Source organism: Pyrus communis, chromosome 4 (genome assembly GCF_963583255.1).
Source record: "Pyrus communis chromosome 4, drPyrComm1.1, whole genome shotgun sequence".
Classification (NCBI taxonomy): Eukaryota; Viridiplantae; Streptophyta; class Magnoliopsida; order Rosales; family Rosaceae; genus Pyrus; species Pyrus communis.
Genome location: NC_084806.1, coordinates 4,663,747 through 4,685,216, shown reverse-complemented (window position 1 = coordinate 4,685,216; position 21,470 = coordinate 4,663,747). Strand labels below are relative to the sequence as shown.

At 38.1% G+C, this 21,470-nt stretch overlaps 3 protein-coding genes across 3 annotated transcripts; 1 reads left to right on the top strand and 2 right to left on the bottom strand.

Moving 5' to 3' along the window:
• Window positions 1–7,787: 7,787 nt before the first annotated feature.
• On the top strand, window positions 7,788–11,602 carry LOC137731665 (uncharacterized). Its single transcript, XM_068470845.1, has 9 exons — window positions 7,788–8,230; window positions 8,814–8,894; window positions 9,006–9,470; window positions 9,768–9,903; window positions 10,027–10,189; window positions 10,654–10,782; window positions 10,937–11,131; window positions 11,237–11,359; window positions 11,471–11,602. Exons 1-9 carry the CDS (start codon window positions 8,026–8,028, stop codon window positions 11,576–11,578), a joined length of 1,605 nt encoding a protein of 534 aa, XP_068326946.1. The 5' UTR covers window positions 7,788–8,025; the 3' UTR covers window positions 11,579–11,602.
• A 251-nt stretch (window positions 11,603–11,853) lies between these two features.
• On the bottom strand, window positions 11,854–13,488 carry LOC137731375 (LRR receptor-like serine/threonine-protein kinase ER1). Its single transcript, XM_068470484.1, has one exon. The coding sequence runs from the start codon at window positions 13,486–13,488 to the stop codon at window positions 11,854–11,856; it is 1,635 nt and encodes a 544-aa protein (XP_068326585.1).
• A 3,844-nt stretch (window positions 13,489–17,332) lies between these two features.
• On the bottom strand, window positions 17,333–19,642 carry LOC137732233 (glycerol-3-phosphate acyltransferase RAM2-like). The gene is made up of 2 exons (XM_068471536.1): window positions 18,899–19,642; window positions 17,333–18,453 (listed from the first exon to the last, which is right to left on the bottom strand). Exons 1-2 carry the CDS (start codon window positions 19,508–19,510, stop codon window positions 17,551–17,553), a joined length of 1,515 nt encoding a protein of 504 aa, XP_068327637.1. The 5' UTR covers window positions 19,511–19,642; the 3' UTR covers window positions 17,333–17,550.
• Between the last annotated feature and the right edge of the window lie 1,828 nt (window positions 19,643–21,470).

Here is a 21,470-nt window from a genome sequence, read left to right as displayed (position 1 = left end):
CAGAGCTGCAGAACTACATGTTCCTCCATCGCGGAAAGTTAATGAGGGAAAAAGAGTCTTTTCTCTGGCACGGGGTGTCGTTCGCTGACCACATTTGTGTGGTTCCTGTTGCCATGGGACCAGACCAAGGAGACAAAGAAGATTGATCCAGAGCAAGTGAAAGATGTGTGAAGTACAGTGACACCGTGGAGTTGTAATACATTTTTTCTGTTCCGTTTTTTTTTCCTTTTTTTCAGGTAAGTAGTAGTAGAAAGCAAGTGAACCACAAAGTCTAGTGTCAGTAGTTGAAGTATGCTCAGTGTTGATACTGCAGTAGGAAGGAAGGCAAGAAAGTGAGTGTAAAAACGGTCTTTCTTTTGCGTTCTGTCGCCGATACAGTCTTTAGGTTTATGTTGTTGTATGAATCTCTGATTCCGGATGTTATCCAGCTTTGCTTTTATGCCAACAGACTTTTGGTAGGGTGGTTGAGGCAAAGAAGACGATACATAAGTGAGAATTTGTTGAATAAAACGTTCTTCTGGCTGTTATTCCAGCTTTGATTAGCCTTTCTTATTTTTGTTTTTGATTGATCCTGTTTTGCGTGTTTGATTTCCTCTGAGTAAAGTTTGAATCTTAACATTGCAGTGAAAATATAGGATATCAAGCTGGAAAACCCATCGCGTACTCTTTGATTATTGCTCATGACATGAGGTAGCTTGGTGCTGAAACAAATTTGAACTTGCTCAATATGAACTCTGGTGTGTATTTAGTTGTCCTCTAGGTGTTTCACGTTTTGCTCCAGTGGAACTTAATTGTTAGCACATTGAGGTTGGTTTTAACAACTCTCTATCTCTCTGTGTGTTGCTTTCAAATTTGCATACTGTTTCCCATGATCCTCCCTTGAGTCTTGAGATATCCTAACATCACTGTTCCAATTTCTTGCAGTCTCTCCGTTCCAAGTACGGAGGGAGTGTTCCGTTGCTTCTGATGAACACAACAACGACACATGAAGAAACCGCTAAGGTTTTATACTCGTAGCAGCTTGTGTAATATAGGTCTTGGAGAAATATTCCAATTCAAACTTTGATATTCATCCTTTGAACAGTTTTTCATATCTAACTCATATCTTATTGAATACATGTGTTTGCACCTAAAATGTACCCAATTTTACCCATTTGGGCTATTCGGGCTAAATATGGTATTTGAAGGATCATTGTGCAAGAAGGCTAACTTGGAAAGATATTTAGCTGCAAGTAGGGTAGTTTGACATTATAATACTGCTTTCCCCTTTTGTTTGGATGGTGGAGGTTTGCCAAGAGTTTTGTTTAATAAAAAGAATAGCATGCTTTCTCATTGCAAATGGATTGGAAGGCAACATACAGACATGGAAGTGGACATCTGGTGAAAGAAGCCAACTTGCTTCTTTTAACTATTAGTTTATTGCAAGTGGTGGAGACATGTGGTGGAAGTACAAGTTGTCATTTTTAATATCATTTCACATACAAGCTGGCAGAAAAGTTTCTTTCGGGCAAGCTCAATGTTCTCAGCAAAGGTCTTTCTCAGATCTCTATATAAAGAAGCAGATGCACAAGGATTATGGACACTCAACCAATCAAACAAGCAAACATACAAACTCTACTCTCAAGCCAGATTTGCATCCAAAAGCTGTAATCAGCCCAGATCCAGTTCTTTTGGCAATAGATTCCTTAGAAAAGCTTTCTTTTGTCTAGATTATTAGTTCTGCTACTCACCGGTAGTATCGATCTCCTTTGTAGTTTATGTACAACTCATTTCCAGTCATTTAGTTCACAAGTAATCTACAATACCAGTCATTTACTTTCCTCTGTCATTGACATTTCTAGCAACCTTGTCATTTACATGTTGTTACATTTCTCCACATAAGTAAAGTCCTTATCTTTAAGGCAAATAAAGAACCTTGATTTGAGCCACTCCTACTCAATGGCACAATATCTTAGTTAGAAGTTGAACTCAGGTGCAATCTTAATATTCAAATCCCGTCTACTAGCGGCATCTAGTAGTGGCACACTCGCAACCCACCAATTCCTTGTTCGAGTAAATTCCCGACATGTCTGTGATGCCCATGGCGAATTTCGGGAGTGAACAACGTGGTTGTTTTTCTTTTCCTTCCCCTTTTTGGATTATTGGAAGCTTGGATTAGGACTTACTTGTGAATGTATATGTTCTAATTTATACAGACCCAAAAACCACAACTCAAGTGTATACCATCCAATACATCTATCATGCCTGCACAATCACAAATTAATTTCCTTTGACAGTAAATATATTGTTGACCAGTTACACTACTTCTGTTCCTTCTGGTCATGGAGCATTGTTCCTTTCCCTTGTGAGAAACATGAATTTGAACCAATGTATAAAAGAGTACCTGCCGAGAGGTGGTATCTGAAAGGTAAACTTGACTAAACTTCTCGAGCTTTCCTTTTCAGGGTAACGAGTATATCCTTGATTAGCATATATAAATTCATTGTGTTCATATTCTGTTAAGTTATCTGTTCGCATTTATTATTTATTAGCATATATAAATTTGTCATTGATTGTTGATGTTTATCCAACACTTGTAACTTGTTCCCATCTGCCTCACTTTTGAGATGGAGGTGAAGCTGCTTGCATTTGAAATATCGAAGTGAGTAGAGTAGTACATGTATACATTTACTCTCTTAGAATAAGTAAGATGAACATCCAGGGAAACCTTTATGCTTCTAGAACAACCCACTCGTGTTCTGTGATATCGGAAAATGACACACTTGCTCATCAAAGCAGAAAATGGTGCACTCACTGCAAGTGAAGATAAGATATTATCTCACTTCACATACCATGTTTGATGCAAGCAATTTTGTTTCTACGAGAGAGAGCTGTGATTCGATGTACACATGCACTCTACTGATATGGACGTTTCAAATACACGCAGCTTAACCTCTTCTCAAAATTGCAAGTCAGCTGGGAACAACTACCTAACTTGGACTCATGCGTGTCAAAGGCAAGTGAATTTTACAGGTTGTAAATTGAAAAACTCATCGATTGGTCATTCTGCGTTGAATAATGTAGGTGTTTGTTTCCTCGTTGGCATTGGCAGTTTAACTGTTGCAAGTGTCTCACCAAATGCTATAAAGGTACGAAGTTGTGCTGAAATCTGTTTCATGCGATGATTTATATGGTAATCTAATTCTAATTCTTCTATTGCATTAGCAATCAGCCCAACGATTTGATTGATTTTCTTGCTTGCCGAATCTAATGGTCAGGATAATTGCACAACATCAATGCATATAGATTCAGAGTGCTCAACTCCCATCATATCATTTAAACCATTTGAGTGATTACAATAGATTTCTTGAACATAATCTTAAGGTTATCTTAAAGTTTACAAGCATATCGGTAGGATGATGCAAGATATGGGCATTGGAATTGGAGCGTGTTGTATACACTTATGCTCATATTGAACGCCCGCTACACAAGTTCTTCACCATTTTATAACCGCCTAGGAGAAAAACTTCGATAGGCTACATTTCAAATGCGTGTGTTTCATGATGAAAATTTTAATTTTTTTTTTTATATTAGTATTATGATTATTTTAAACTCGGTTTCTAGTCTATGAGGTAAGAGAGAAATTACAAATTCAAGCCTACGGGGTAATATATTATGGACTTCCAGCTGTCTGGTTTTCCTTGGAGACAACGAGGTTAAGTTTGAATTTGATGACCATTGTTGCCATCTTTCAACGAGGTTAGTACCAAATCCATTAGGGAAACTCAACCTTACCAAATTTTGTAAGAAAATCAAACATGTTGTCAAGGATTTTAGTCAAGAAAAGACAGCTCATTAAGTTGAGACGTCAAGTAGAATTTACATGTCAATAAGTTTCATCCTCAAATAGAACTTGTATGCAATTAAAACGTCATTGTAATGATATTACAGATTAATCATACAATGTTATATAAACAGACTAAAACACATGACAATACATGATAAATTTATGATATTACCATGTTAAAATCTGAATTGCAGTTAAGTTTCTCTCGTCTTAACTTCGAAAGTATTAGTAAAAAGATTTTCTTGAATGCTACGGAATACTGAATACTCAAAAAGTTTTAATAGGACATGAAGTGTGAAGATTGTTGGATCGGTGTTTGTAATAGGACGTACAAAAAGTAAAACCTAGATGCATCATAAGTTGGCGTGCAGATTTACCTGGACGGCACATGAGTCAACTACTTAACTACTTCCCAGATGACATTTAATGGTCCCTCCCCTAACTCGAGGAATGCCCATCACAAGCAAGTAGTTAAACATTGGTCAACTTTGGTTTTGCCATATGAATATGGTACGTCACTCCGTTTGAACTTTCACTTGTTTTCTTTTCTCTTGGATTGTGGAGATATTTCTTTTTTCTTTTTCTTTGGTAGTAGAGATTTCGATACATTAAGTACCCGTGCATAAATCATGTGTCAAAGTCGTAACAGATTGATATCGATTCTTGTTTAAACAGTCATTTATGATGGCATTAGAAAAAAAATTGATTTTGTTTTTAGGTTGTACCAGCATTTTGAAAGAATCATCTACTATATGTTTCTTCATAAAGCAATTTTAATAAAAAAAACACTTTTAACGAAAGTGCTTATGAGCGTGAATGCAGTCGACAGAAGCATAATGCATTGGTTTTTGCTTTTCTTAACAAAGAAGAAAAAAATATTAGAAGTTGGGGGTTTCAAATTTGAGCTAACATTTTACAAGTTATCTTGAATATGAGTTTCAAATGTTATAACACAAGTTATCAATTACGAATCATAGAATATAAAAAGTATTGTACATCTATATTATAATTCGTAAATTAACGTATAATATTTTTATTGAGGTTGCTACTGACTTGTATGAATCGTATGTCTGAATATTATTTTTTCAATTTTGGTGCTTCCATAAATTTCAAATCTTAAAGGGACTAAAAAAGAAGTTAATCCCAAGAGTAAAGTAGCTGGAAACATACAAAGGTTTGAGGCTTTATGCAGCTTCGTGCCGATGGCAGAGCCACCTAAATCCTTGGAGTAACGAGCACTCCAATATTATTTCCAAACAAACATGGACTTTGATTCCCGATTAGGAGAATAAAGTAAACACCAATTAAAGCTCTTTTACTACTTAATTGCATTAATTAGTTGCTTCACCCTCTAAGAATATTGCTAAACAAGTCATATAGTTTGTTTGGTAGAACAATCATTAAATAAACAAATGAGGAATCATGAATTAACAATGGCACACTCTACTAAATCATAGACCATACATGAAGTTACTCAAAGATTCAAAAAAGGAGATATTTTTAGTATGCTTGTAACACAGAATGATACACCACATATCACTATACAAGTGGAGAGACGCTTGAAAATTATCGCCACTTATATAATAACATAGGACATGGATCCTCTCCGGATCCATTGGTCCTAATCCACCAACTCACATCATCCGAACCATTGAAATTTAATTCAACGGATACAAACAGGAGCTTACTTTAAAAGTTAAAATAATTTTAGCCTTTTAATCAAATTTCAATGACCAGGATGATGTGACTTGATTGATGAACACCAATGGATTTGAAGAGGATCCATGTCCAATAACATTGATCAAGTTACTCAAAGATTCAAAAAAATTGAGAGATTTTTCAATGTGTCAGGAACACAGAATGATACACCATATGTCGTTATATAAATGAAGAGACAATTAAAAATTAAAACTTATCTCCACTTATAATAACATGTTGTGTATCATTCTATATTCCGAACACGTTAAAATAAATTTCCATTTGAAGGACGTGCAATGCATCCCAATTGCAATTCCAATGTCAATCCCTACCACCAATGGCAAAGGTGGTGTGGACGTTTGGGTGTCGCTATCGGGGACATGCACGAACGTTTCCTCATGGAATTTAGTGTTCGTGTCGACGTTTGTATTCATCAATTCATTATTTGCTGCTTATTATTGGTTTACCGCCTTCACACCTGCAACGTGGGGCCTTGCCAGGTCACCTACACGCAACAACATATATGGCAGTACACGAGTCCTACTTCCAACATTTTGTATTTGTATTCGGTATTGTATAAAATTTATTTAAAAAAATATAATGTAATTTTCAAGATTAGTTTAAAGTTTTAGTATAATTATTCTTTCTTTTGTATAAAATGAGAAATTACAACAACAACAATAAAAAAAACCCTCAGCATAATACAAATATTTCTAACAACAAGCATCAACAACAAAATTCGCCGATATAGAAATATAAATGTATAAAATATTTTTCTTGCTGTCATTGTTATTATATTTATGATACATAAGTTTATTCAGCTAAATATTTATGGTAGGCGATGTGACAAGCTTACATATCAATCAAAATTTGTGTTTTTGTACAATAAATTACAAAATTTCCAATAATCTTTCTTCCCCGTACTGAAATTACCTTTATACCTTGCGTACGTACAAAATACAAAGAACAAAATCCTACAAGTGAGCATAATATTATACAATTACAAACATAAAGCAATGAAAGCATGGATTTTATTTTAATTTATATTTTACTTGCGGAGTATCAAGAGAAAATATTTTTTTCTTTTTTAAGAAAAAAAAATCAAATCAATTTTGGTAGGTGAGGAATGAGTGGACAAAACAAAAGGAAAGCGTCGAGATATTAAGATGGGAAGGGGAAACCCATCTTAACTATCCACCATCACCAAAAAGTGGTTCTTCTTTCTGTTTCTTTCTCTTTTTATTTAGTTCTCTCTCTCTCTCTCTCTCTCTCTCTCTCTCTCTCTCTCTCTTTGTAGTTAAGAAATAATAATAATATTATTATTATTAATTAAAATAAAAGGATTTTCTGATTTTTTTTTTCCCTAATCATTTCAGTAGAAATGGTAAATATAGGCTAGCCGACCTTATTGTAATTGTCAAAGGACTGTAGCACAGCTTTATCATCTATGAGACGACGACGTTTTTTGGACTCACTATTAGAATGGAAAGAATAAGAAACCAGATGGAATGGAACAACGAATACTGCTTTGGTCCTTACCGTCAAAAGTCATTTCTCTTTAGAGTTAGATATTTATATTTGGGTAATGCCGGAGGTTAACTTTATAGATGAAATTTTAGAAATTAAAAGATTTAGAAGTTGATAATTTGTTTATTACTTAAACGTTGATAATCATGTTCATTCATATTGACGACACATCGTTTAGCTTACAAATTTTGTCTTTAAATTAATCTTCCTAGACATTTTATAATGAATGCATTATTGAGTGACGTGACCGGAAGCCACGTAAAGTTAGGGGATCAAAATAAATAATCTTATACTTTTACGTGAGATGCACTGAATGACATGACAAGAAAGATATCTAATTAGATTTTTGTAACGAACTTTTGATACAAAAATATAAGAAAGATAGACTATATATTATATAATGCTTTAATCATAATTAAATATTAAACTCGTTATTTACTAAAGAAGAATAAAACAAAAATCAGACAATTGCACAACGGCGTAAATTTGAATAAAAAAAAAAAAAAAACTTTTCCAACTACACCGTGAAATTTTTCGGAACAACGTAAGCCACACGCCAGCGTCGAAACCGACAGAGAGAGAGAGTGAAAACCCACACGTTCCCGGGTCAAGTAAAACCACATGACGCCACGTGTCAAATCATTTGGATGCGTACTCCCGTCCCCGACCCCACCACCCACTGGCCGCTATAAACTTAATAGAGATGCCTTACGCTGCCACAACGACTGCCGTCTCTCGCTCCCTCCCTCCCTCCTTTTTCCTTCCTTTTATTTGACTCTGCCTGCCATTAAAGCTTCCGCTTCGAGCATTTGCTTCCAACAAACAAAAACCAACAAAAAACCGACGACCAACAAACAAACGCTACCTCCTTCCAGCTCTCTTTCTTTCTCTCTCTCTCTCTAATTATGCTATGGTGAATTGGCGACGGTTGTTTTGTTGATATCTGAGCGCGAGAGAGAGGGAGGGAGGGGGTTATGGGGGCGTGCGTGTCAAAGCCCGAGGGGTGCGTCGGAGGGAGATTGAGCTCGTCGAAGAGGAAGAGAACCCGGAAGAGGAGGAGAGACGGGCGGGCTAAACAGAGTCCGGGTCGGGCCGGTCGGTTGTCGGAAGGATCGCCGGACAAGTTTGATCGGTCCACCCCGCCTGATCGCTCCACCTTCAACAACCGCACCTTCCAAGGTCCATTTTTTCATCTCTCCCTCTCTCCCTCTCTAGAATCCTCTGTTTTAGAAGTTGTAAAATGGTGAAATTTTGGAGCTTCTTGTTCGGAATTGAGTTATTTTTCTGGAATTTATAATTCTCGGTTTTTCTTTTTTTTGTTCATGGGAAACTTTGAGCTTTCTTGTGAGTAGTTATCTTGATAATTAAAAGAACGTGATTGATTAAGATAATAATTAAGAACATCATAATTAAGATTGGGCAATTGACCAGAGAAAAAGCTGTAATTTAATTTGAGAAGCACCAAATGTTTAATTTATGCTATGATTTTGTTTCTGGAAAGGTTCAGTCTTTAAGTAAATCCGTCTCGGAGCTAGTTCGTACTTGATATGAAGCAAGAAGATATTGCTACTGAAAGATTATGTTGTCTTGGTCTTTTAATGCAAATGGCATTCCGGAACAGAATTTTATCCGACAGATTATTCAGGATTTCGGTGGCATTTTCTTTTTCTTCGAACATTCTAATTCTTAAATTGCGTTTTACTGTAATTTTTTCTATGGCAATGGTTCCTGATTGTTGTTAAAAATGTCATCGCATCCGCAGAAAGTAGTGAAGACGCATGGTTTGATCCGGTTGCAAGATTTGAGTCTGACTGCGACGAAGATTTCCATAGTGTTCAGGATGGTAAAGTTTCACAGATGTCTAATTTCAGTCATATTGTATTCATTTTCATGTCTTTTTCTGATTAATTAGATGCTTTTAGGTTTGAATTACTGAAACTCTTGATATTTGCAGAGGTGTTATCTGTGAATGGATTTGAACGCGTATCCGTATCAAGCAATTTGTCATTGAGAGATGCCAATTGCGGAGAGTATAATATTATTGACCTGCATGCCTCATCGACTGATCAGATGCATAAGAGAGGGGATTCTGCAAACAACTCTGTCAGTGTGGTTTCTCAAAAGAGCATTAATCATGTCATGAGTGGTAAGGACGTTGATGGACATTCGACAGCTGAAGCAAACCAACCTGTGTTCCTCGATGAAATCTCCTCTTCTGTGGATGAATCTTCTACCAAGGAGGAAGGAATATTGGACAATTGTGGGATTCTTCCAAGCAATTGTCTGCCTTGTCTTGCTTCAACTGTTCCCTCGGTTGAAAAGAGAAGGTCACTGATTTCTAGCCCGCCAAGTGCAAGGAAAAAGGCTGCCATAAAACTTCCCTTCAAATGGAAAGAAGGACATCCTAACGCAAGTTTATGTAAGAACCAGAACAATGTTTTGATGTGCCAATATGTTACATGCAAATGGTAGACACACATATTATCCTCTTCTTTTTTATCGTATTATCATGAGTATGCATTTTCTTTAGTCTTTAGACGCAGTATTGGCATTCGTCAAAGCAGGTATGTTCAGTTTAGCATAAAGATGTCATAACATTTTGTTGTAAGTCTTAGTGTTCGTACATTGTAAGCATCTTGACTCTTTCTTTAGTCTAGCGTAAAGATATCGATATGTAATTCCTTTAACTAATCCTTTTTTTTGGGCATATTTCCAGTGTCCTCAAAGATGCTTCTGCAAAGACCAATAGCAGGTTCTCAAGTTCCTTTCTGCCCTATGGAAAAGAAAATGTTTGATTCTTGGTCACATATTGAGCCAAATTCTTTCAAAGTTCGGGGACCGAATTATTTTAAGTAAGATTCCCGGAGGAAAGTATTCAATTAGTTTAAGCACTAGTACATGTACATATGTACATTCATATAGGGACAGGACATATTCATAAATAAATTCACACTTTTTGATATTCTTTATTGCAGGGACAGAAAGAAGGAACATGCTCCCAGCTATGCTGCATATTATCCATTTGGTCTCGACGTATTTTTATCTCAGCGAAAGATAGATCATATAGCTCGGTTTGTCGAACTGCCTGTTGTTAATTCTTCTGGAGATCTTCCCGCTATTCTTGTCGTAAATGTACAGGTAAATTTGATCTCCCTCTGCTTCTCTCCCTGCCTCTCTCCTTTTCTATTTCTCCTGTAATGCACAGTTGTCCATCTTTTCTAATACTCCGTTATTCTTGTGCGGAGTATGCCCTTAGTGGTAGACTTCCCAAACTATCCAGCTCGGATTCAGAAAATAAGTTGAATCGAAATACTTTCTAAATAGCGAATAAGCTGTAACAGTCGAGGAGTTAAACCCTTCCACCTGTGACAATAACTTTCCAGGCTAGGTTCTAACTTTAAGGCTCTCCCACTCTACCCACCGTCCACTGCTTAAACAAATGCATCTTGCTTGTTTTAAATTTTTAGCTCAAATTGAGTTCAAGATGGGTAGTTAGTTTAGATACCTTCTCGTTAGTTAATGAGATTCAAATGGCTTTGCTTTCTAGATATGTGTAAATATATTCAGATTTTGTAATACTGTCCCTTTCGTTAATTCTACAGGTACCGTTGTATCCTGCTGCAATTTTTCAGGGAGAGACGGATGGAGAAGGGATGAATTTTGTTTTGTACTTTAAGCTTAATGATATGTACTCTAAAGAGCTGCCTCCTAATTTTCAAGAAAACATCAGAGTAAGATGGGGCCATTTTGAAGATTCTGTTGTAATCCCATTTCGTACCGAACTTTATTCGTAAATATCATATCATCATCAGTTATGATGCTGGGGAGAATCGTAGCATAGCTTAATAATTTACTAATCCATGTCCATGCCTTTTTTCAAACCAGAGGTTAATTGGCGATGAAGTAGAAAAGGTCAGAGGTTTTCCTGTGGACACAACTGTTTCCTTTCGAGAAAGGTTGAAAATATTGGGACGTGTTGCTAATGTGGAAGATCTTCACTTGAGTGCACCAGAGCGGAAACTTATGCAGGCTTACAATGAAAAGCCCGTTCTTTCACGTCCTCAACATGAATTTTACATGGTGAGTGTGTTTGGATTACTTTAATTTCTTACTTGAGTCTTCAATTCGCATTCGATTTATATGGCTTGTTAACTTTCTTTTCTTGCTAACCGTAATGGATTTCAGGGAGAAAACTACCTCGAGATTGATTTGGATATGCACAGATTTAGTTATATCTCTAGGAAAGGGTTTGAAGCGTTCCTAGATAGACTAAAGCACTGCATATTGGATGTCGGGCTCACGATTCAGGTGATTTTCCCAGTAGCAAGTTTTAAACTTCTATGATTAATCCCCTATTCTGTTCTTTTGCTGGCCCTTTGAAGTTATTCATCTATATCTTACATTTGCATTTCCAAACAGGGAAACAAACCCGAAGAGTTGCCGGAGCAGATCTTATGTTGTATACGATTGAACGGAATTGATTACATGAACTACCACCAACTAGGGTTGACCCAAGATCCCCTTTAACCCCCCTGTAAGTGATGGGATAATGTAAATCTTATATTTATTCATTAATGCAGCTCAAATTCAAGAAGAAATTCTGTCATCTTTTGTGTAGTTTTATATTCTAAAGAACTGAGGGAACAAGCATCCTTCAGTTTTCAAACTACTTAAGATCAGATGCTTAATATTTAACGTACCGTAAGCCCGAGCATGTACGAAAGAAATATAAATTTATATAAATCAGAGATTTAGAACTCTATTCCAAAAGTTATTTGGCTACATAGATAGGAGGCCTTCAACTAGGCTTTGCAGGGAGCCAGAGGCTTTCCGCATAAGCCATTGTTGCCGGAGTAAGAGCTTTTCGGAAAGTCACTGAGCGGTTTACCCTCTGGGATTTTCCCCTCCAGAAGATTGTCTGATAAGTTCAACGTTTTTAGCGCTCTCAACTTCAAAAACCCGTATGGAATTTTCCCGAAAAAGCGGTTTTGCTGCAACTCGAGAGTCTCTAGCATGCTTAGATTTCCCAAGGCCTCTGGCAAGTTGGAGGCTAACTTGTTTGCGTGGAGATCAAGCAAAATCAACCTTTGCAAGTTTGCGATTGAGTCGGGGATCTTTGAAATAAGTGAATTATTGGACAGGTTTAATGAGTAGAGCGCCTGAGCAAACTTTCCATCTCCAATCCATGTCGGAATGCTTCCGGTGAGATTGTTGGCTGATAAGTCTAGTTCTTGTATGAGAGTCGGAATCGTGCGTAAGAGCTCTGGAATTTGGCCCTGAATTCCGCAACTTGCCAAGGAAATTCGAGAAACAGGCAACTCTGCAAACCATTTTGGAACGGAGGAGAATCTCAAACGGTTGAATGACAGATCGAGCGAGTTAAGATTTTTGAGGGAAGACATCTCAGAAGGCAGTGATCCTTGAATCATATTGTGAGAGATGTTGAAGTATGCAAGATGTGAGAGTTGACCAATGGATTTTGGAATTTCTCCTTCAAGCTTGTTATTTGATAAGAAAGCAACTTCGAGCGAAACCAGATCTCCGAAGTTGGGTGGTATTTTTCCGATGAGTCGATTATTCTGCAGCCTTAAGAGCCTGAGAGAAGTCATTTTCGCAGAGCTTGACGGGAACGGAATTGGCCCCTTAAGAAAATTAGTGTCCAACCAAATTACTTGAATGGCTGAAAGATTAGCCATTGAAGGTGGAAGCTTACCGGACAAAAGATTGTTTGAAAGATCAAGGTCTTGCAAGACTTGCAACTGACCAATTCTCCGTGGGATGTGACCAGTTAGAGAATTGCTATTAAGATCCAAATGCACCAAATTTGTCAAACTTGCAAGTGAATCTGGCATACAACCCGAAAGGCGATTCGAGTACAATTGTAGCGAACTCAGATTCTTAAGGCTCCCAATGCTTGATGGGATTGCCCCAGAAAATTTGTTCCCAGGCAGAAAAAGTTCTTCTAGATTTGAAAGCTTACCAATGGATTCTGGTATTGGTCCAGTGAGGCTGTTTTGGTAGAGGTAGAGCTTTCGGAGCTTTGGAAGGCGAAAGCCTATGAGTTTTGGGATCTTCCCGGAAAGGCCAGAGTAACCACCAAGATGCAGAACTTCAAGGAATGATATGAAAGTTATTTTGGAAGAGAGAGAACCTTCCATCCAGGCATCGAAAGGAGCATCATCTTTTGTCATGAAGCCTGGTAGGTTGATCTCTGTCACTCTGCCGGTCCTATTGTCGCAGGTAATGCCATCCCACGCGCAGCAATCACTGCCAACCCATGTCGCTAGGCGGTCGGAAGTGTCAACGTGGATTCCGGCCTTGAAACTGGTTAGGCCTTTGAGGTCATCGGGGTTGCATGCTCTGTTGGGACTCGTGTTTCCCTCTCCAACTGTTGAGAGGGTGATGAGTAGTACAACCACCCATAGAAACTTGGTCATCTTTGCTTAATTAATTGGGGATTTGGAGAATATTTGCTCTGAGTTTAACTTGTATTTTAGGGCTTAATATATATAGGCATGGTCGGATTAAACTTGTCTTGTACTTGAAGAGTAAATCTTTGCAACTATTTGTTCGACGCGTTAAGATGCCTTAATTATGCACTTACTTTGATTTGAAATCCAATGGTTGAAATGCCTTAATTATGCACTTACTTTGATTGGTCATGTATTCTCGTATTATTGTTAGTTGCGAAGTCAGAAATTCTACCAATGCCTTAATTATTATGCTCTTACATTGATTTGAAATCCAATGGTTGAAATGCCTTAATTATGCACTTACTTTGATTGGTCACGTATTCTCGTATTATTGTTAGTAGCAAAGTTAGAAATTCTACCAATGGGGAGTCAACCTTAAATATCAATAAACTTAAAAGTGAAAAATAAAAAATAAAAAAATCATGAAAGCTTGTATAATAACGCAAAATCATAGTTTGAAAACTCATTGAAGACAATTTAATTTAAATGTATTATGTATATTAACTTCTAAATTTCTAAAATTGGAAAGTATTTGTAAACTTGTTTTACGCATGAAGAGTAAATCTTTTGTATTATTTGTGCGATGTGTTAACAAATTTCAATTTAAAAGTAGATTTTGCATATTGCTTGTAATCGTAGAATCTTGTATATCCAGTATGATAAACGAAAATCTTATATGTATTTTGTAAATTATTTAATGTATGACTAGAGCAAGAAAGCACGATGAGTTACTTGTCTGATAAATATACTGTAACGTTTTCTGTTTTGTTTCTAACATAGGTAGCTTTTTTCCTTCCTCGATAATTTTTTTCATGTGGTTTACCCAGGACGAAGTTTTTTCAGGACCACACTCTTGTCCATGCTCTCTGATTAGTTCCTTAATGACCAAGGAAAGTGTTTGCACGTGATGGTATTTACCAAAAACACAATCCTCCATGTGATGGTCTTGTCTATTGTTTAAACAAGTCAAGGGAAATTAATGAATCAGAGTATTTTGCTTCTAATTAATCATAAAAAAAATTGTAGAATTTTCCTTTTTCTAGTAAACTAAAGAGTGGTTTTGCATTCCGATTCATATACCCATCTACATATGTTTTATTTCCTAATTTAAGTTTGAAATTATTAAACTACATATGTTTTATTTCCTAATTTAAGTTTGAAATTATTAAACATACCAATCTAAATGTGCTTCTACTTTAATACCAATGTACATGTGCTTCTACATATGTTTTTGTTTGGGCCCAAAATACTATTGTTGGGCCGAGCAACAGGATGTGCTCGGCCCAAGGTAATGACAAATACTATAGGCCGAATAATAAATCACGGGCCAGCTGGCAGGGTCGGCCAAATCCTATCCTAAGTAGTCCGGATGAATAGAAAAGGTCGAGGAAGTCCTGGTGAGACCAGGATTCTCGACCGGCAAGGAATGGAGTCTCGAAAAGAAGGAAAATTCAGAATCCCAGTGGGAGTAGGTTTGTTCGAGTTAGAGTCGAAATAGGGCAAGGATTCCCAATCCAAATCAGAATTGGTTTCAAGGAATGGGTGCTATAAATACAAGAAATCATGTAACAGAAAACCCCCTTCAAATCAGCATACAATTGCCCTGCGCAAAACTTCTCAAACACCTTGAGATTTTTCCTTTTCTTTTCTTGCCGACACACCTTCAGTTTGGATAAACAGCACTGTGGAAGCACCCGGCGAGCATCTTCAGTTTGGATAAACAGCACTGCTGCCGCAGAATCAACCAACCGAGAAGCATATTCAGTTTGGATAAACAGCACTGCGTCGAGGTCGACCGGTTATCTATCTGAGTCTCGGCCGAGAAGGGTTTTCGAACCTTTGTTGGCAGATGTCACCTTACTAGCCTTCTCAGCATAGTCAGGTGTTACGAATTGCATTACTCGGCGTACTGGACGCCGAGTGGTTTTATGATTGGATACTCGCAAGTAAGTTTCAGGGTTCGGCATTCCGACGGCCGAACTACGTTTACCATCAAGACATACATCACGTTTGAGTACCTGTGCCCATATAGTTTGGTCTCGATTCGACGTGCTTATACTCTTACGAATATAATCACAGTGACCGAATCGGGCTCCGACGATTTGTGAACTCCGCAGAATTAGTAGCCTTGTCTTCAGGCTGTAGAACCCAGAGACCGAGAGTGTTCCTTCCTCGGTCGCAATCGCAAGACAGAAGTCAACAACGCGCTCAACGCGACATCAACAAATTTTACTCCTCGGCCTAGCTCGGCCGACGAGTTGGCACGCCCCGCATCCGACTGAAGGACGTAGTTAGCTTACTAGTTACTCGGCCTGCGCGCCACGTAGGTTTTGTAATTTTTTGAGTCAACAGTTTTATTTCTTAATTTAAGTTTGAAATTATTAAACATACCAATCTACATGTGCTTCATTAACTTCAATACGTACAAGATGTAACATGAATGAGAAGCACATGTGGGTTTAGCCAGTTGTTTATGATAGTACCTTTGGCCCCGAACTTACTGATCAGCAGTTCCATATATATCATCGTCCAACACATTTTAGCCAGTTATTTATGATAGTATCTCCAGCCCTGAACTTACACACTAGTTCCCTGTCAACATCTTTGTAGCTATTTGAGCTACTTTGGCAAACCAGTCGTCCTCCGGCCAAACACTGCCCAAAATAAATAGTTTTATCAAAGGGTTACACTTACACTGAGCAATGCTAATAGTTTTATCAAAGGGTTACACTTACGTTAAGTGCTAATATTCCCTGATAAATTGATCACGGAAAAAGCAAAAATAGCTATCAAGCGAGTTTTACAATGGTGCCATTTGATTCTGAGTGCCTAAAGAGATTCGCATGTGTCACTGGTTGTTTATAATTATGTATCTATCTTTCTCGTCACAAATTAAATTGTTTTTCAATTTTTTTTTCATCAGATGTGATTATGAAAATTAGAGAGAGAGAGAGAGAGAGAGAGAGAGAGAGAGAGAGAGAGATTGGGGACCTTATCACTCATGGCGTGGCATTTGGTGGTGACGTAGACATCGTGGTCGAACTGGGATGTTTTGAAGGCCTTGGGGCGATCTTTGAGCGGAAGATTGCCTTCGAGTTCCCACTAGTCTCCGATGCTCGACGAAAACGATCCGTGTGAAAGATGTGAAATCGTCGTCGAGTCCATTGTTAATTAATTGGTTTTTACCTTTTAATTAATCTGTAAGCAAAATCAATGCGGTGATTTCATGATTTTGGTCAGAGATATAGAGCTTGCAGCGAGAGGAGGGAGACACAGGCGGGAAAACGATATGCTCATCCTTTGCAACCATTTTACAAACACCTAGGACTCGCTCGCTTTATTTTATTTGGATTTGTCGTAACCATCCGTTGGCCTAAAGAATGGAATCTATCATAGCCGTTGGATCTTCACCTATATCGTGTTTTGTTTCTAAAATTGTTCGTAATATTAGAATTCTATCTGTTTGTAACTGTTTTTATAATGATTAATTAAAAGTGTTGCTAAGAACATTTGACAGAAAAATTTAAGTATTTATAAAAGCAATTTGAGGTGTTTTTTAAGTTTTGCATATGAATTTCGATAAAAGTTTCAACGTGTTCTTTTATACAAAATATATAGAGAGTGGGAAGGAATTTTTTTCAATAAAAATTACAGTGTGCTTCTAACCGAAGTTTTTTTAATTAGCAAAAACAATTACGAGCAGAAATATTTTCTGCATAAGCATTTATGAAATTCCAATGCATGAAATAACCCCACAATTTGACTTTCATAACAAAAAATATAATCCAAATAAGAATAACTGGTAAACTTTTTGTTCTTATCAAACATCAATTTCATTTGAAATTTGATTATTCCCAAATAAACAATAGGAAAATATAAATACATATTTTCTTCTTGGTAAACATTCTATTTTCCCGTGCCATTTATTTCTACATAAACATTTAACCAGGCTAGAAAAAGTATATTCAAATAAGCTAGTAAATCAAAGTTTTAAATACATCTGAAAAATAATTCCCAAATATAAAGCTAGCATCCCATGACTTTATTGGGCTTGAGCAACGGCTTCTCAGTCGTCACCGTCCCATCATTTCCGGCAAGAGCCCGGTACTTATCCTTCCTGGTGAACCCGGTGCATTCATACGAAAGGCTGGCCGCTATAACCCTCTGTATATAATTCGCCACCTCATGGCTCGACTTCCCGCCCCCATACGTCAGCTCAGCCGGCAGCTTGTTCAAAAACGTCACCTCATACGCGGGGGTCGGGTTCATGAAGAAGTAGAAGGGGTCCATCCCTTTCCACCCACGTGCGGTGGTCCCGTGAAACATGCTCATCTTGTTCACCATCGCCACCGGGACCAGTTCGTCCGTCAGCTCAGCGAAAAGCGCGGAGAATCTCAAGAGGAAGGGTTCTCGACACGTGGTGCCTTCCGGGCAGATTGCCAGGTCACCCTCTTCTAGAAGCTTCTTGATCATGGCGGCGTCGAGGGCCCGGTCGCGGTTGAGGCGGACGGTCTTGATTGGGGAGATGAACTCGGAGAGGCGCGAGACGGAGTAGGTGACGGCGGGGATGGGGCGGCCGAGGGCAGTGGAGAGGAAGATGGGGTCGAGGAGGGTGCGGTGGGAGCAGATGAAGAGGACGCCGGTGTGGCTGGTGGATTTTTTGGGGGCAGGTGGTGGGGTGCCCTTGACGGTGACACGGACGCCGAGGGCCCAGAAGGCGTAATAGACGAGCGGCATGGGGAGGAGTGCCCCGGCGGCCATACGGAGGCAGGCGAGGAAGAAGCCGATGGGGAGCCAGAGGAGGGTGAGGAGCGCCATGAAAGGTGTTGGCTTTTGAACAAGGCGGCCGTCGTGGAAGATTATGGGCTTTGGTAGCTTGTCGTTTGTTACTGCTTCCACTTTTGGTTTGGCTGGCACCATGTAACCCTCCTGCAACAATTTTTCACATTTACATGTTTCAAGTAAATTTAGTTAATGACAGGAATAATGTTAGGAATGCTAAATTTGTAGACAAAGTTTTGAAAACTAAAGGACATAGAAGTTGATGATTGATTTGTTAATTACACGTCGATAAACGTGCTTATTCTTATTAATGGCACATCATTTAGTTTGCAAATTTAGTCTCCAAATTTGGTTTCCCTAGCATTACCCTAATGACACTAATTAAAATAATACAAAAAGTAATTGTAAAAATGTCTTATGGCATGTAGTATTTACCCTTATTACATTTTTCATAACATATTCGTAGTGACACTTCTTGTATTTTGGTGCCTTATTAAGACTTCGGACACAAGAATTCCTCTAAATTGAATGGATTAAGGATTAAAATTAAACAAAATAATACTAAAAACGAATAGCAAGAAAATTGTCGAACCTTGCACAGTTTCATGAAAGGAATGTCAGTGTGCCTATCACCAAGCCCAATCTCTGGCAGGACATCTCCAAAAGCCTTCTTAAGAGCATCTGCCTTGTTCTTTCCCACAAGCACACCAGGTGGGGAAACAAACCCTGTAGCCTTACCCTTATAAGTGGCCACTTCCGTTCCCAAAACGGTGTCGAATCCAAGAAAATCCTTAAAAAAGGGCTCCACCATGATCCTCGGATTTGCAGTAAGAATACATCTCTTTTCGCATGCAGAGATCACGCGCCAAGACTCCGGGTGCAAATCGCTCGAGTAAAACTTAGGCAGCACGGCTCTGGCCACGGACTCGATCTCCGAAACCCTAACCCCCGCAAACGTTGCAAAGATGAGAACTTGGATTCCGGCTGATTCCGAGACAAAGTAGTAGAGGAGTCCGGCTAGTGGTGTAACCAAGAGCAAGAACAGGAGCCTTAGTATCCCACCAACCTCAAAAGCAATGAAAGCAAAGTAGGGGAAAGAGCTCCGGCCTCTAAGCAAAGTCCCGTCCATATCGGCGACCACCGTGTGCTTTTCCCGTCCATCCGATGTGCATTGATCAACCGTCGGGAAGGTCGTCGTAGTCATATTGTAACAACTTTTGTTGTTGTTACAAAGTAAGCTAGAGATAGCAAATATTGGAACACTAAAACCTTGATGATATAATAGAGGAAAGAGAATTTGAACTTGGGTTTAACGTCTAGATATTTTTTTGAAATAGAAGTTGTGCATGCTAGGTATATATAGAGAAACATAGAATTTAATGCCAGGGTGTGTGACAAATATGGATTAGGGTCTAATTAATTGATTAGAACAATGAGGAAAAGGTGGCATTGATGAGAGGCAACTTAGTAATGTATGGAAGATCCAAGGGTCGGAGACCCTTGTTTTTGGAGTAGCAGCAATTGCGTGCGCGGCAATTTGCTGCTGTCGTTATTTGTTTCCAACGCCATTTGTCTATTTGTGTGTAGTTGAGCATTTTACAGATGCATATACGTATCTGGTATAAAAGCTAAGTGCGACTTTCCTTACCAGATAACTGCTAACGTATATAATTAATTAATTTTTGCTTACTCAACATGTATTATTCATGGAATACAGCGGGATGGCTTGGAGCATATCTAATGGAGACGTCAAATTCAAAACATCAAATTAAAATTTGATGGTTAATATGGTAATTTGACATATTGTCTATATTTTCCTTCGACCCGGTATGCCAAAATTTATTGTTTCATTTATGTGTTTTTAAACAAAAATAATAAAAGTTGAGTTGTTGTTGGTTTAAAATAATAAAATAATACTTAAATATGTTACCATTTAAGGTATGGCAGGTGGAATGCTTTTGAAAATAACAGAAATCAAATTTGAATGCAGCTTCAAATTTAACATCTCTTTGTCTATGTCATCTTAGCCTTGATTTCCATGTCATCTTTGCATTACAGGAAAATGAATTATTAGGGGCAGATTAAAAGAATCGCATCTGTTAATGAGCTTTTAGAGGCATAAATATTAATTGCCCCTATTAGTAGTATTAGGTGCGTTTAAAATAGCATCCAATATTAAAGAGGGATTGGGTGGGAAGATTGCTGCCAAAAAAATTCACCAAAAATTTCCAGCTTGTTGCAATCATATTTAGAATAGGAATGTAATTGTGTAAATACTAGTAGATATGAGAATGTATCTTATATTCCTATTATGAGTTGATTACCCATTAAATGTTGTAATCTTAAAGGAAAAGGTTTTTACCTATCCTACTACTATAAATAAAGGCACAATGGGGGTGATACAAACATATCTCACAATTAAATCACTCTCTCCTCTCTCTAATTGCCACCGGCCCTCTCTCTCAAAACCCTAAGATCATTCAATCAAATAGGCCTACAACACGTTATCAACACGCTCTTGCCAGAAGCTGAGGAATTGACAGATCGTAGGAGTCAAGCCATTCGTAGTTCACTATTTGTGTACTTTATGGCTACATCTAACCTCTTTGTTAGACTGCTTACGTACCCTCAACAGGAATCAAGTCATTCGTAATTCACCATTTGTTAAACTCTAAACTTTTCGTAAAATACTTCTAGCAGAAAACATAAAGTACCATACTACACATCAACCATAAGCCAAATAACAATTGTGATCTTGCCATGCACACAGGTATGTCATTCACACACATATGCTTTCCAACACTATTCCACAATCATATCAATCAATAATATATACAATGCACCAAACTGCAGGGCTAGAGCAACACAGTTGGGTCAAAGCCTACATCTCTGAAGAATGAGATTTCGGACCACTCAACGAAATCCAACAACATCAAGTTCCAGACCACTCAACGAAACCAAAATACCAAGTGGGATTCCAGACCACTCAACGGGTCAGGGGTCCGATTTTGGTGGTTGGCTCTCCCTCATTTCTCTTCCTTACTCTTTTTTTGATTGGTTGACATCCTACCCCCTCATCCAGATTGGCAGCACCCCACCATCCTTTCTTTCCTCTTCTTTTCATCCCATCCATACACATGGCACCACAGATCATTACTCCAGCA

Bases quoted from the DNA above. Each gene is read 5' to 3' on its own strand.
- LOC137731665 (XM_068470845.1), top strand. From the start codon at position 8,026: ATGGGGGCGTGCGTGTCAAAGCCCGAGGGGTGCGTCGGAGGGAGATTG. The intron at 9,904-10,026 runs GTAAGATTCCCG...TCTTTATTGCAG, and splicing joins CGGGGACCGAATTATTTTAA to GGACAGAAAGAAGGAACATG. The intron at 11,360-11,470 runs GTGATTTTCCCA...ATTTCCAAACAG, and splicing joins ATGTCGGGCTCACGATTCAG to GGAAACAAACCCGAAGAGTT.
- LOC137731375 (XM_068470484.1), bottom strand. From the start codon at position 13,488: ATGACCAAGTTTCTATGGGTGGTTGTACTACTCATCACCCTCTCAACA.
- LOC137732233 (XM_068471536.1), bottom strand. From the start codon at position 19,510: ATGACTACGACGACCTTCCCGACGGTTGATCAATGCACATCGGATGGA. The intron at 18,454-18,898 runs GTTCGACAATTT...AAATTGTTGCAG, and splicing joins CTTTCATGAAACTGTGCAAG to GAGGGTTACATGGTGCCAGC.